Below are 14,704 nucleotides of genomic sequence, written 5' to 3' on the forward strand. Positions count from 1 at the left end.
GTCTTTTTTTATTAGTTCCCTGATATACACATTTTTTGTATTATTTGATGAGTATGTAATCGCTTGTTTGGCATTCCCTCAACGAATTGTGAGAGGAAAAGTAAAGACAAAACGGGCCAGACAGCAGATACGTCATCACTTTCTAGAAATAAGTTGCATTACGTAACATTACAATCGTGCAGACGTCTTCACGGCAACTGTGTGTGCGTGTGTGTGTGTGTTTAACCATTATTGACATTACATATTTTTTATGGTTGGTTGTAAATAATGACACATTTACGAGGAGGAATATCAAAATTGCATGCCTATTCATTCCAACTCAGTATATGTTGCATATTAATTTTCTTTCTCTCGCAAAGGTCTCTAATATTTACGTTAATAATGTCTTAAAATTACAATTGAGGTGCAGAAACACCGGGCCTATGTACATATATTTTTTTATTTCATTTACATATATCAGCTTTAAATAATAATAAAAAAACTAATATAATTAACAATATCATTGGTAATTAGTTCATTAATGTACCAGCCATGCCATGATGAAACTATATAATGCAAAACTAATAAAGTCTCACATTACCAAGATAAATGGCACGCTCATTCAGCCCACCTGGAAATGTCTTGAGTAACAGGCTCAGGGAAGAGCTGCTGCTATGAGGTAATGCCCTGCTTGCTTTGTAACCATTAATGACATAGTTCACATTTATGGTTGGTTGTAATGACACACACACACACACACAATTCTTTCTCCCAACAATCACACCCAAGATACACTTCATTACATCATTTATTTGTGCTTTACATTTGTATGTGTGTGCATGTGTGAGTGTGTATTTACCTAGTTGTGAAATACAGGAAAAAAGAGCTGTACTAGGCTCATGATGTCCTGTCTCCATAACGCTTATTATCCAGTTTGGCTTCAAATTCATGAATCGTTTTTGCACACACAGTTTCCTCGTCAAGTCCGTTCCATGTTGTTATACTTCTGTATGGAAAACTGTATCTCTTGAGTTCTCTCCTACAGACGCTCTTCTTCAAATTCTTACTATTCCCTCTAGTCTCCCTCCTATCACGTACCACTAAGTCTCCCCCGTCCAATTTCTCCAATCCCTCTTGTATCCTGCATAATGCTATTAGGTCCCCTCTCTTCTTCTCTCCAGTGTTGTTAGTCCTAATTTCTCCGGTCTTTCTCCATAAGTATGCTCTCTCAGAGTTTCCGGTAGTTTAGTCGCTGCTCTCTGTATTCTTTCCAACTTTCTAATTTCTTTCTTCAATCTAGGTGACCACACTAATGCTGCATGTTCTAGTCTTGGACGTATCATTGATGTTATTAGTTTCTTCACCATTTCTTCATCTAGATATGTAAATGCTGCTTTTATGTTTCTAAGAAGATTGTATGTTTCCCCAGACTCGAACCTCTGCCTGCTACGCTACAAAGCCTGGCAGCTCTGCGCTTTAACCAACTGAGATATTGGAGCAGTGTATGTGTATGTGTGTGTGTGTGTGTGTGTGTGTGTGTGTGTGTGTGTGTGTGTACAGCAATGTGTTACTTTTTTATTTCAATAAGACAATAAAATAATAAACAAAATGAAACAAATATATAGTAATAAGTCTATACACATTTCAGCTTCTCTTTGCTTCCAAGTCTATTACTGTCACTCACTATTCATTTGTATCCAGTTACTATGCACTCAGCTTTAATGTCTTTCCCATACTATTACATCATATCTACATTTCCAACACAATACTTGGTGGTATGGCTTTTATGTTGCACTCACTATTCCCTCCATACACCATCATCTTCATTTCATTACCAACATCACCAGCAGAATTATCATCACACATCATTTTCATCTCTGATTCCACAACTGGGAAGAGAAGGCTCATAACATAAAGCAGACACTAAAACACAAGCTGGAATGTGCTGAAGTGCTGAGGTGAGCAGGGGGGTTCAGCAGGCTACTTCTTGGCCCCGAGCTCCTTGGCCCGCAGCGCTGAGGCCTCCACTGCTGAGATGAGGCAGTTCCTGAGTGGGGGAAAAACGTGGGCTCAGCAAAAATGGTTAAGAAATTAGGGCCAACACAACTAGTTTTTGAAATAGTCAAGAAAAAGGATCGTCAATACTAGTTAATAGATTGGAGACAACTCTAGTAAACTTGTCTGCAGCATAAGTTCATTGATATCTGTATTAGTTTATTCATATAGTTATTAGTTAATTTGTATATCCATCACTTCATTTATATATCTAAGACAATGGTTAGAAAGTGGGAATAGATGGGACAAGAAGGAGGAGGAGAAGAAGAAAGAGAATGAGGAGACAGAAAAGAAGGAAGAGGAACGGGAGGAGAAGGAGAAAGAAAAGAAGAAGAAAGAGGAGGAGGAGGAGAAGAAAAAGAATGAGGAGACAGAAAAGAAGGAAGAGGAACAGGAGGTGAAGGAGAAAGAAAAGAAGAAGAAAGAGGAGGAGGAGGAGAAGAAAAAGAATGAGGAGACAGAAAAGAAGGAAGAGGAACAGGAGGAGAAGGAGAAAGAAAAGAAGAAGAAAGAGGAGGAGGAGGAGAATGAGCAGGAAAAGAAGGAGGAGGAGAAAGAGGAGATACTGATGAATACCCAAACTGTCGAGCAAAAAAACAGCTGCAAAACCAACAGCAAGATCAATAAACAACAACAACATCAGAGAGGAACAAGAGTCAACACCAACACTACCAAAAACAACAACACCCGGCCTCCCCCCACCCGCCCCTCGAGCCCCACCTGAAGCCGTGTTTCTCGAGGGTGTGCATGGCGGCGATGGTGGTGCCGCTGGGGGAGCACACCTCGTCCTTCAGCTGCCCTGGGTGCTTGCCAGTCTCCAGCACCATGGATGCCGCACCCTTCACCTGGGGGACGCAACCACACCTGGATTAGCACTCTTAATTTATGACAGTCTCCATTTCTGCATTATTATTATTTCTTATTTATTTTCTTTTATTACAACTGAGGAGGCTGTCTAAGGTATGTTCCGGATTTTATTTTCTGACTTCATTTTTCCATAAAGTTTTCTGTCTGGTGTTAGTGTAGTCCCTCCTGCTCCAGCAAAGGTTCTGATTTGATCTAGTCCTTCCCCTCTCTCCTACACCCAGCCTTTCCTCTCTTTTATTAACACAACCCTAGCCTTTACTGATATGAGACTAAACAAGGAATCAGACTATATAAATTGACTTCATTCTATTAAAGTTCCTATAATTAAGAACAAGTAAGTAAGGCAAGAACACACAGGCAGGCCGGGACTCACCGTCTGTGCTGCCAGGGTCTGTGCCAGCTGCCTGGGGAGTCCCATCTTAACTCCACCATCTGCGAGTGCCTCAATGGCTGCATAGATCTGAAAAATTACTTGTATATGAATATTTAACTGAAAGTGGGCTCCAAATGAATGTTGTTTATATGCATAACTGGAAGTGGCCAAGAATAATAAGATAATGAAACAGTGAACCCAGTGAATGTTACTTTTCAACACCAAAACGAGACCAAACGGTTAAACAGTTACGACCCACTCACGTATGCAGGGCCCGAGCCGGCGAGGCCACAGGCAGCATCCATCTGGTACTCAGGGATCTCAGCACTCATGCCCACGGAGCTCAGGAGGGAGTTGGTGGCCTCGGCATCTGCCTCCGTGGTGTGGGTCCCTCTGACATACACTGGAGGTGAAGGAGGAGGAGGAGGTAGTGAATTGGTGTGGTACAGGATATAAGAATGGCAATGTGACTGAAAAGGAGGAGGAAAGTAAGAAGCAAGGAAGTAAAAATAGAGAAAATAGTTGTAGTAATAGTAGTAGTAGTAGTACAAGGAGAAGAAGGAAGGGGAGATAGTGAATTGGTGAAGTGGTAGAGGCTGTGAGGAGGGCAGTATGGCTGAGGAGGAGGAGGAGGAGGAAGTGAATTGATATGGTGGAGACTGTAAGGAGGGCAGTATGGCTGAGGAGGAGGAGGAGGAGAAGGAGGAGGAAGTGAATTGATATGGTGGAGACTGTAAGGAGGGCAGTATGGCTGAGGAGGAGGAGGAGGAGGAGGAAGTATGAACAGAGATAACAGCAGCACAGCCCTTAAAGCACCGTACTCACAACAGCAGCCCAGGCCCACAGTGGAAGGTGTGTTAGGCATGGAGCGCACCACACGAGGGTTCTCCACCACACTGCCGAGCATCTGCGAGGTACGAGACAAAATGTTAGTATGGTAACTCTTCACTTCCAACCATGAATATGTGCAGTGGAAATGAGCTATATAAGAGATGTCTGTGATGTGTCAAGATGAGATAAAGTAATGAGGGTGTGTACGAGGGTGGTTTTACAAGACACTTTCGCTTTTCACATCAGTTATTTCTAAAGGTCAAAGAGGGGGTCAGTCGGGTTCTAATGAGTGTTTTTTTCAGGTTCATGGTACAGAAGAAGGGTCACACTACCACCAGGGTCATAAAACTACTACTGGAAATACCCACAACCCCTATGAAAGCCTTGTCAAATATGCGTTCTTTGGCAATGAAATGTCTTATAAAACGACCCTCTGAGAGTCTGGGTATGGGTGTAGCAGTGAGGGGAGTAAACCAAGGAGTGGCTGCATGGGTGAAGTGTGGTGCTCTTGAAATGGTTAGGACATGTGATGAGAATGAATGAGAAAGACTTTGTAAAGAGTATGCGAAGCTGAGGGAAATGGTACGAAAGGGAGACTACCAGTAAAATGGATCAAGGGAGTGGATGAGTATTGGAGAAAAGGAGTTGGCAGGTAAGGGACTGAATGTGCTTCAAGAGTGCTGGAACAGAGAAAATTGGAGACTTCTGCAATGGCCACTCATTTGTAAGAAGTGCTTGTGAGGGGACAGTGCAGCAGAGTTATAAATAGAAACATATATAGATTAGATAACACATAGAACTGCAGTATAGTAAACGCTTTTTTCTATTTCTTCGACCCTTGTTATGTCTTTCCCCCACACAGATAAAAATTCTCACATTTCATTTCTATTCCAGTCTGTATCATTTGCATCTACACACTCCTTTTGACATTTAAGAGCTTACACTGACAAAACTACAGGAAACAAAATCAGAACACAAGAATATAAGAACATCTACACACACACACACACTGAATGAAATCATGTGTCAAAAGTATGCAAAGGTCTGAAAAAATACAGAATAAAAATGAGTTAGAATATAGGACATACATTACAAGCCTGATCAAATCCCATAAAAGAACAAATCAAAGGAAAAAACACACGACACATCTCATTATCCACCCCCCGTCCCCACACACACCTCCTCCAGATCCTCCAGACACACGCCCGTCACTACAGACACAAAGAGGGGACTGTGGCCATCCTGAAGGGGCTGCAGGTCGGCCAACACAGGACCCAGCAGATGGGGCTTGACGCACAGGAACACAAGGTCGCTGCTGCTCACCACTTCATCTGCGGGAGGGAGGGAAGTAGTGGTGGTTAGCTGTGAGGTTAGTGAAGGTCAGAGGTTCACTGGGAGAATGGGGAGGTAAATGGTCAAGTGATTCTCTAATGGATGGGGAGGTAGATGGTCCAATGATTCTAACCTGGCTGCCCTTCACTGGTCTTTCCCTCACCTCGCCTTCCATACTTCCATGCTTAAATAAAACTGTCCCTTAATATTTAAACTCAGTCACCTCCTCCATTCTCTCCTGCCATGTGTAAGGTGACTGGCCTCTTGTAGTCCCCTTATATCCTTGTGTATCCTTGTGTGGTTAGTTGTAAGGGTTAGGTTAGGTTTGTTTGGGTTAGACTAGCTTACATTGGTAGTAAAGGTCAGTGCTAAAGGGTGGTGAAAAAGACTGGTGAGGTTAGGTTAGGTTAGTGGTAAGAATGATCATAAGTTAGGGTCAACACTTGATCTTAACCTAAATTCAAGAGAAAGAGAGGAAATACAGTACTTATGATAGAGTGAAGTTCTGGGAAAGAGCAATTTAAGAATAAAAGAGAAAGAGAAGATATACAGTACTTTTGAAATAAAACATTAGGGCTATAAAGGAAGGAAGGGAAGCTCAGTCATTCACAATAGGACAAAAAGAATGCACTTTATCATAGGCAATCCCTCCACACAAGCACAGAGCAGACCTTTCATATCTCACAATTATTTCAAGAGGCTCAACACAATGGGAAAGTAGTTAACTCACTGTTGTTGTGCGTCGTCTTAACCCCAAGAGGTCGGATTTTGTCCAGGTTGCGGTCAGAGGGAGCGCTGGCAATGGCAAGCTGAGGGTCCACCAGGCCTGTGGATGGGAAAGGTAATTATGACCATTTTAAATGTTGACAACCACAAAGATCTTGGGGTCGACTACACTTCTATGGTGAAGTTTACTGGATATTTGGGTGATTTTAGACTACTAGAAGCTGTTCAGAGAAGGTGGACTAAGAAAATCATTGGGTTCTGTGACATACCTTACAGGGATCGTCTTGCGCAACAGAGTCTCTACTCGATCAAAGGCAGACTGATCAGAGAGCTGATCTTATGTTTAAAATTTCAAAAGGACTTTGTCCTAATCTTGAACATTTACTGATGAGAAATTGCAATAGGGACACTAGAGGTCACTCCCATATGCTTTATGTCCCCCGTTATAACACTGATGTGATAGCCCACTTCCTCTCATTGAGAGTAATTAACATTTGGAACAGTCTGCTGGATTCTGTTGTTTCTGTCACCTCGGTGAATTCCTTCAAGCACCAGCTGGGCAAGCATCTTGGTCAGATCTTATAGGAGTTTGATTACATTGCCAAGTGGTTTGATTGTTCTTTGGGTGTTTTGTTTGGATTGTTATTGACTGTGTATTGAAAATTAGTAGTTGTCCGTGCCATCTCATGATGTCATATTAGCCAACCATCTGACCTTCTCAATGAAAATCATCAGCTGCAGTTTTGGTTGGAGACATCGCACAGTTTTATGGATGGGACATGTCCCCATCCAGGTAAGAAATCCAGGTAAGAAATTATGCTGCTAAGGTGAGACTGAAAAAAAGCAAATAATATCATCTACAGGAAGCTTGAGGACACAACAGCAAATGGAAAAGGAAGGTGATAAAGATATTAGAAAAAGTAACTTTCTTAAGAGAGGTACTGTTGTATGGCATCTTTACCACCTTCCCAAAAAATAACAGAATAGTGTTAAAAGCATATGTGAACTTATGGATATTCAAATACAGATCATTAAGAGCTTTACTCAGTCCTGCAAGAATACAGATATATAAGGCTACACACACACACCTTTCTTCAGGAAGGCCGTTAGCAGTGCCTGGGCCATGTTGCCAATGCCAATGAAGCCAAGACTGGCAGGATTCACCGCCATCGCAACAGTCACCCCCGGGGCTGTCTTTCCAGCACCCCCAAACACCGCCTCCATCTCATTCTTCATACCTGCATCACCCCAGTGCAGGGGAAAAAAGGTTGTCATGTAGTTATTTGCAGAGCAGCTCAACAAAAAAGCCAATGTCATGTAGTTATTTACAAAGCGGTTGGGATAACTGCTAAAAATAGTAATACATCTCCATTTCATTACTATTTATAAATGACTAAGCTTCATTTTAAGTCTCTCTGAGTTTTCAATAAAAGGAAGTAATTTTTCAGAGTGTTGAGAGTATAAATCAACTAAACATCTGAACCCATCTTGCAGAATAAAAATTAGATAAACTTTTATCTTCCTGGAAATACCTCCTAAATGACTCTCTGGCCACTCACAGCTCCCATTTTCCTTCCTGCCTGTGACTGTCTTTTATGTTCCTTGCTAACGGGTCATATACTCTTTCACAACAGTAGTTTATCATCCATAGGAGTGATACATTACTATTTTAGTGGCGGTGGGTTCCTATAGGTTCCTTGGTTTACATGGGGATCTGTAAGCTTAAGAAAACACAGTGGGGGGATTATAGCCTAACTATATTTAATCTAACCTAACCAGCCCTGCCCCAAGCTGCTAAAACACAATGTGCTAAGAATGGCAGGGGTTGGTTTCAGTGGTGGTCTTACTCCAAGATTGAAGAAAATAACAAAAATCTACAAAATAACTTGCCCCCAGCCCCTCACACCAACACCCCAGCTTTGGCTTGCTGTAATTCGCCTCTCTATTGACACACTAAATAAAACTTAATAAATATGAAGTAACAGAAAAACAAAATACTCAAGGATATAAGAAGATGAAGCGGCTAGCGCCAATATAAAACAAGCCCCCTCACAGCAACACCCTGGCTCTGGGTTGCTGTAATTCGCCTCTCTGTTGACACACTAAATAAAGCTAAATAAAAATAAAGTAATAAAGACAAATTACTCAAGGATATAAGAAGATTAAGAGGCTAGCGATAAAATAAAGCAAGCTCAGCCCCTAACAGCAACACCCTGGCTCTGGCTTGCTGTGATTCGCCTCTCTGTTGACACACTAAATAAAGCTTAATAAAAATGAAGGGTAATTATTGAGAATCACTACGCGCCTCCAAAATACAACATTACGCCTCCATATTATACTTTAGGGACGAAATACATGTCCTTTAACTATAATATGAAGGCGGAAAAACTTAAAAGTAAAGAAAAAGTGGTAAAGGTAGTAACAAGGCATATTATACACACGCACGCTTTGTTTTGATGGCGGCCATTGGGAAGTGAGCAGTGTTACCAACGATCCAGTTAGCGATGGTACACTAGGTTAGCGATGGTACGTTTAGTTAGCCATTAGCCCATGCATGTGAGACCAGGTCCACCACACTTGGTTATTTTTCTTTTTAGAACATGTACCTTTACCCAAAGGGTTTTGTGAAGGTTTGGGCCGGGTATAGTATTAGGTAAAGGTGCGTGTTCTAAAAAAATAAATAACCATGCGTGGTGGACCTTGTCTCACATGTGTGGGCTAATGGCTAACATCACTAACATTCAACAACACTGCTCACTTTCCAATGGCCGCCATCAAAACAAAGTATATATGTATGTATAATATGCCTTTTCACTACCATCCACTTTTTCTTTACTTTTAAGTTTTTCTGCCTTCATATTATGGTTAAGGGACATGTATTTCGTCCCTTAACTATAATACAGAGGCGTAATATCGTATTTTGGAGGCGCGTAATGATTCTCAATAATTACCAAATGAAGCAATAAAAGACAAATTACTCAAGGACATAAGAAGATGAAGAGGCTAGCGACAAAATAAAACAAGCTCAGCCCCTCACAGCAACGCCCTGGCTCTGGCTTGCTATGATTCGCCTCTCCGTTGGCTCACTAAACAAAAATAAATTGATAAACAGACAAATTACTCAAGGATGTAAGAAGATGAAGAGGCTAGCAACAAAATAAAAACACCAAATGCAAGAAAATCGTTAGTTGGGTGAAACTGTAAATTGTCCAAATAAAGTGATAAAAAGACAAATTACTCAAGGATGTAAGAAGATGAAGAGGCTAGCGACAAAATAACACGCCCCCGCCCCCTCACAGCAACACCCTGGCTCTGGCTTGCTGTCATTGGCTGTTCCGTTGACTCATTAATTATCTGCCCACCTGTGTCTTCGCGGCCGGCACGTGTACAGGTGACGTGACGAGCTTACCTGCTGCCGATTCGCCCCTCGCCGCCTTCTGTTGATCCTGATGATGATGATGATTGATGATGAAATATGACGACATACTACTGTGCAACCTTTCAACGGGTTCCTATTTTGTTATATTTTTTTCCATTTTATCATTTCTCTTTATTTGATTGCAGACAGTTCCTATTTTATTATATCTTTCCATTTTGGCTAACGCTTCTCTTTATTTGATTGTAGACAGTTCCTATTTTATTATATCTTTCCATTTTGGCTTCACTTCTCTTTATTTGATTGTAGACAGTTCCTATTTTATTCCATTTTATCATTTCTCTTTACTTGATTGCAGGCAGTTCCTATTTTCTTATATTTTTTTTTCCATTTTACCATTTCTCTTTATTTGACTGCAGACAGTTCCTATTTTATTATATATTTTTTTCCATTTTACCATTTCTCATATTTGATTGCAGACAGTTCAGAGACTTGTTTATGTTTTAACTTCTTGCGATAGAACGACAAATTACTTACACGCAAGAGCACATAAGATCTATAACTCGTTCTTAGTCTAACTGAATTATTATTATCCTTATTATCATTATCTTCATCATCACTATAATTGCCTCAGTAGTGCAGGGGTTAGCGCACTTAACTATGAATCCGCGGGCCACTGGTTCGAATCCCAGAATGAGGAGTCGGCGCACTGCTCACCCCGCTGTTCATTCTCCCTTGCGGGTTGATCGATAAACGAGTACCTGGGGAAGCCTGGGGAAGGTAAACTGTGGTAACCTGGATGTCATAGCTCGTATACCCACAACAGGCTCAGTTGTCAATACGACGGAGATGAACACCGAGGCCACACGCATTTATAGTATTTGACATACCTGGGCACTTCCGCACCTCGGTCCGAACCTCCGCTCCTCCTCACCTGTGGACCGCCAAACGAGGTGCGGAAAGTTTTCAAAGGTGTGGAAGTAACAGGTGCGGACAGGCGAAATTTTGGGTCCAGACTTCCGCACCTGAGATTTTCAAAGATAAAAAAACGAAGACGACAAACAGGCCGCGGCAATACTTTCGCGCGTTTTGTCGGTCTGTGCTGCCAGCTGATCACTGGGTCAAGTTTCTTTTTCTTTTCAGAATCTTGATTTTTAGCGATTCACTGCGATTGTTTAGTATTATTGCCTTGTACTATTTTGTTTTATTTTTGAGGTGCGGACTAGTTTTTTCAGGCGCGCTTTAATAGTTTTGGGTACAGTAGCGGAGGTGCGGAGGTTCGGTAACGGACTACCCCCAGTAACGCGCCCAGCTCTGGTATTTGACCCCAAAATTTACACTTACGACCCAAATCTGGTTTAAAGTAACTGAGTCAATCCCAATGAAGGTGCTTATCCTAACTAAAAATAAATCAACAAATATAAAGAAAATTAAGAATGACGTGATCGAGTAACTGCTGCTGTTATTTCCTTTCCCCAGCTAGGGAGAAGGAAATTAGCACTGCAGCCCGGCGCCCCCCAGCAAGCATTGCGTAACACCTCTTCCTTAGTTCCTCCCCCACGGCCTCCACTTTTCGTTTCACAGCCTCAAAGCCCTCAACCACAGACACTTGATGCGCCGGGACCACGTGATAGATGGCCAGTCATCCAACACACACACACACACACACACACACCAAGTAGTTTCAAAAGACGGGACACTACAAGCTTGACTCAATCCTGTAGAAATATAATTAAGGAAGAACACACACACACACACACACACACACACACCACACGATTATGCAAAGGAAGGGAAGATATATAGAGGTGTGTCATGATGTGGTGAGAACAGATGTGTGTGTGTGTGTGTGTGTGTGTGTGTCGCCGTCCCTGCCTTATGGTTTCACACACCTGTCACCTGGCCGCTCATTACCGCCGCTCGCCCTGCCTGCATCGCCGTCACCTGCAGTATGGAGAGGAAACTTGCGTCATCATCATCACCATCATCATCATCATCATCATTAGCATCATCATTTCACGTAGTAATGGATGTTGTTGTTATTATCATTATCTTCATTATTATTAGCGGTGGTGGTGGTATAGTAGTAGTAGTAGTAGTAGTAGTAGTAGTAGTAGTAGTAGTAGTAGTAGTAGGAGTAGAAGTGTTGTTGTCATTGTAGTAGTAGTAGTAGTAGTTATTGAATTTTGTGTTCGTAATAAAGTGAAAATATCTGTGTTTCACAAGTGACGCTAAAAAAAATAGTTCATGTTAATATTCTCGAGAACTATTTTCACCAGAATTTGCCGATATAAAAAAAAAAAAGCAATATCTCGGTTTAATGCTTCAGGCCTGAGTGAACAGAGAACAAAAGAAAATGACATCATGTAGCTATTTTCTCTTCGCTTTTTAAAATAACTTGTGTGTTTGCAGTCCAGTGTTGTCCCTTCACTGCGCTCGCCACGTCACGTCTGTCTACAACGATGTCACGGAAGTAAGTAAAAAGTAATAGCAACAATAATGATGATGATGATAAGGATGATGATGACAGTAATAATAATAATGATAATAATGATAATAATAATAATAAAAATAATAATAATAATAATAATAATAACAATAACAATAGTAAGCAGAAGACGAAGAACAAGAACAAGAAGTAAGAGAAGAGGTGAAAGAAGAAGAAGAAGAAGAAGAAGAAGAAGAAGAAGAAATAGAAAAAAAGAAAAAAGAAAAAGAAGAAGAAAAAGAAGAAGATGGAGAAGAAGAAAAAGAATAAGAAAAAGAAGGAGAAAAGAGAAAACACGATGCGGAAGAGGAAAATAAATATATATGACGAAGAGGAAAAGAAAAACATAACCAACAAGAACAAGAAGAACAGGAACAGGAAAAGAACAAGATCGCTTTCTGACCGCATCACCACCACCAGTACCACCATCACCATCATCATCATTATCATCACAGCAGGTCTACTCGAATCATTACTATAGGCCTGGGGCGAGAGATGGGCGGGGGACGGGGAGGAGGGGACAGGGGGGGCCAGGAGGGGGGAGGGCTGCGGCTATAGAGTTGTAAAATTCCTTCTACAGTCGCTCAGGAAACTGTTTCGCCAGAGAGTGAAAGTTTCGGCGCAGATGTAAGCACCGCAAGCGACTCCCAGCTGGCTTTTGTTTCGCTGCTGATGATGATGATGATTGTCTCTCCTTCAGGCGCTGCCGAGGTGCATGACATAAAAAGGCGATTAACTGGCTGCTGTGCTGGTATTGTTTGCTTGCTATTTTAGGGTTTGTTTGTTGTTAATGATGGTGGTGTTGGTGGTTGTGGTGCGGTCAGAAAGCGATCTTGTTCTTTTCCTGTTCTTGTTCTCGTTCTTGTTTGTCATGTTAATCTTTTCCTCTTCGTCACTTATATTTCTTTTTCTCTTCCGCATCGTGTCTTCTTTTTCTTCTTCTCCATCTTCTTTTTTTTTTTTCTTCTTCTTCTTTATTGTTGTTGTTGTCAGCTTATTAGAGAGCTTGGAGAGGTAATCCACACCTATTAATACTGTTACAATAGCCACTTTTTTCTTACGTTCCACCTATGGCGCCGGTAGGCTTCTTGGTTGGGCCTGGTGGTCGGCCCCACCCAGTTATGGTGCATCCAAGTGTTTATAGGTGCGCCATCTTGCTTGGCTTATGCTGTCCCCCGGAGCTCATCTCTCGGCGATGATTGAAAAATTGTCAACTTGTAGCGATGGGCGGGACGCGAACCCGGGTCCTGGGCGATGTGACTGCACGCTTGCCACTCAGCCACCACCTCATACCACCTACTACTACTACTACTACAATAACCACTATTACTACTACTACTACTACTACCATTACTACTACGACAACAATAACCACTACTACTACTACTACGACTACAATAACTACTACTACTACTACTATTGCATTAACTAGGTCATGTATCTGAGCCAATACTACGGAAGAGAAGAGAACGAGAGGAGAGGAAGGGAAGGAAGAAGCAGACGGAGGTGGCGGCGGTGTCTTGAGAAAGAGCTCGCGGTGAGTGTTCCGTCACTGTCCCATTGCTTCGCTTGCACCACGCGATTGACCAACTGCACATGTACCTCTCTCTCTCTCTCTCTCTCTCTCTCTCTCTCTCTCTCTCCGAAAAGATGTACCTATTTTTATCACCCACTGAATGCTAAACAATGCGAAAGGTACAGGTCCTATTGTTTGCATTATTTACTGTTTACTTTTACGAGACGAAGACGTGTGTTAAAGGAAAGAAGAAAGGAAGGAGGGAAGGAAGAAAGGAAGGAAGTTATGCAATGGTTTAAAAAGAAGACATGATGATGGTTTAATGAAGGAAGTGCTGTGATTATAAGGAGAAAGGGAAGGGATGGAGGAAATGCAGAGAGAGAGAGAGAGAGAGAGAGAGAGATGTTTCCTCCGTACTGAAAATAAACAAACGATTATGTTCACTTTTACTTTCATTACACACACACACACACACACACACACACACCAACCTTCAGTCTAACATCTGACGTCCGTGCGTACACAAGGGAGGGACTATACGCTCGTGTACGTGTGTGTGTGTGTGTGTGTGGGTGTGCTAGATCGTGATATTTTGCACATACATATCTGCCTACCTTCATACATGCTTATTAATACAGAACATTATATACATACATACATACACACATACATACACGCTCGTAGTTACCATCATTTTTAAGAGTTTTTATCAATATGTAACCAAAGTCTCTCTCTCTCTCTCTCTCTCTCTCTCTCTCTCTCTCTCTCTCTCTCTCTCTCTCTCTCACCTATACAGCTCCTGACATCTACGCACGCCTCTTTCCCCCTCCCCCTCCCCCCTCTCCCCTCCTCGAAAAAGAAAACGAAAGAAAAAAAATCTCATCGTAACGGGACACAACTATTCATCAGAGCAAATACAGAAAAAAAGAAATAACAACAAAATATTCCGGTAAGTTTCTGCATGTTTCTTTTTTTCGTAAGTTCAAATTTTCGATCTTCAACATCTGCAAACGAAATAAAAAAAAATATAAAAAATCAATAAAGTTCTTTCAAAGCAGATCTAGAAAGAAAAAATATTGGCAAGTCTGTTTTTTTTCATAAGGCCAATAGTAGTAGTAGTAGTAGTAGTAGTAGTAGTAGTAGAAGTAAATACTAGATCCA

The 14,704-nt window shown here is 41.6% G+C and overlaps 1 protein-coding gene and 1 long non-coding RNA gene across 4 annotated transcripts in view; one reads left to right on the forward strand and one right to left on the reverse strand.

Moving 5' to 3' along the window:
• Positions 1 to 420: 420 nt before the first annotated feature.
• Positions 421 to 9,706, reverse strand: LOC126985384 (pyrroline-5-carboxylate reductase 3-like). 3 transcript variants are annotated; one of them, XM_050840189.1, is made up of 9 exons: positions 9,573 to 9,706; positions 7,252 to 7,401; positions 6,168 to 6,263; positions 5,285 to 5,436; positions 4,100 to 4,181; positions 3,538 to 3,677; positions 3,275 to 3,361; positions 2,755 to 2,879; positions 421 to 2,026 (listed from the first exon to the last, which is right to left on the reverse strand). In XM_050840189.1, exons 1-9 carry the CDS (start codon positions 9,646 to 9,648, stop codon positions 1,960 to 1,962), a joined length of 975 nt encoding a protein of 324 aa, XP_050696146.1. In that variant the 5' UTR covers positions 9,649 to 9,706; the 3' UTR covers positions 421 to 1,959. The 3 variants fall into 3 exon arrangements, with proteins under 3 accessions (XP_050696146.1, XP_050696147.1, XP_050696148.1); XM_050840190.1 differs by having other exon boundaries at positions 9,526 to 9,624; XM_050840191.1 differs by lacking the exon at positions 9,573 to 9,706 and adding an exon at positions 9,402 to 9,425.
• A 4,311-nt stretch (positions 9,707 to 14,017) lies between these two features.
• The window catches only part of LOC126985389 (uncharacterized), a 3,763-nt gene continuing 3,076 nt past the window's right edge, over positions 14,018 to 14,704 (forward strand). Inside the window, exons 1-2 of the long non-coding RNA XR_007738664.1 lie at positions 14,018 to 14,089; positions 14,340 to 14,492. This is a non-coding gene — a long non-coding RNA (uncharacterized LOC126985389). The remainder of the gene's footprint in view (positions 14,090 to 14,339; positions 14,493 to 14,704) is intronic.

The sequence above is a fragment of the Eriocheir sinensis genome, chromosome 59 (assembly GCF_024679095.1).
Source record: "Eriocheir sinensis breed Jianghai 21 chromosome 59, ASM2467909v1, whole genome shotgun sequence".
Lineage (NCBI taxonomy): Eukaryota > Metazoa > Arthropoda > Malacostraca > Decapoda > Varunidae > Eriocheir > Eriocheir sinensis.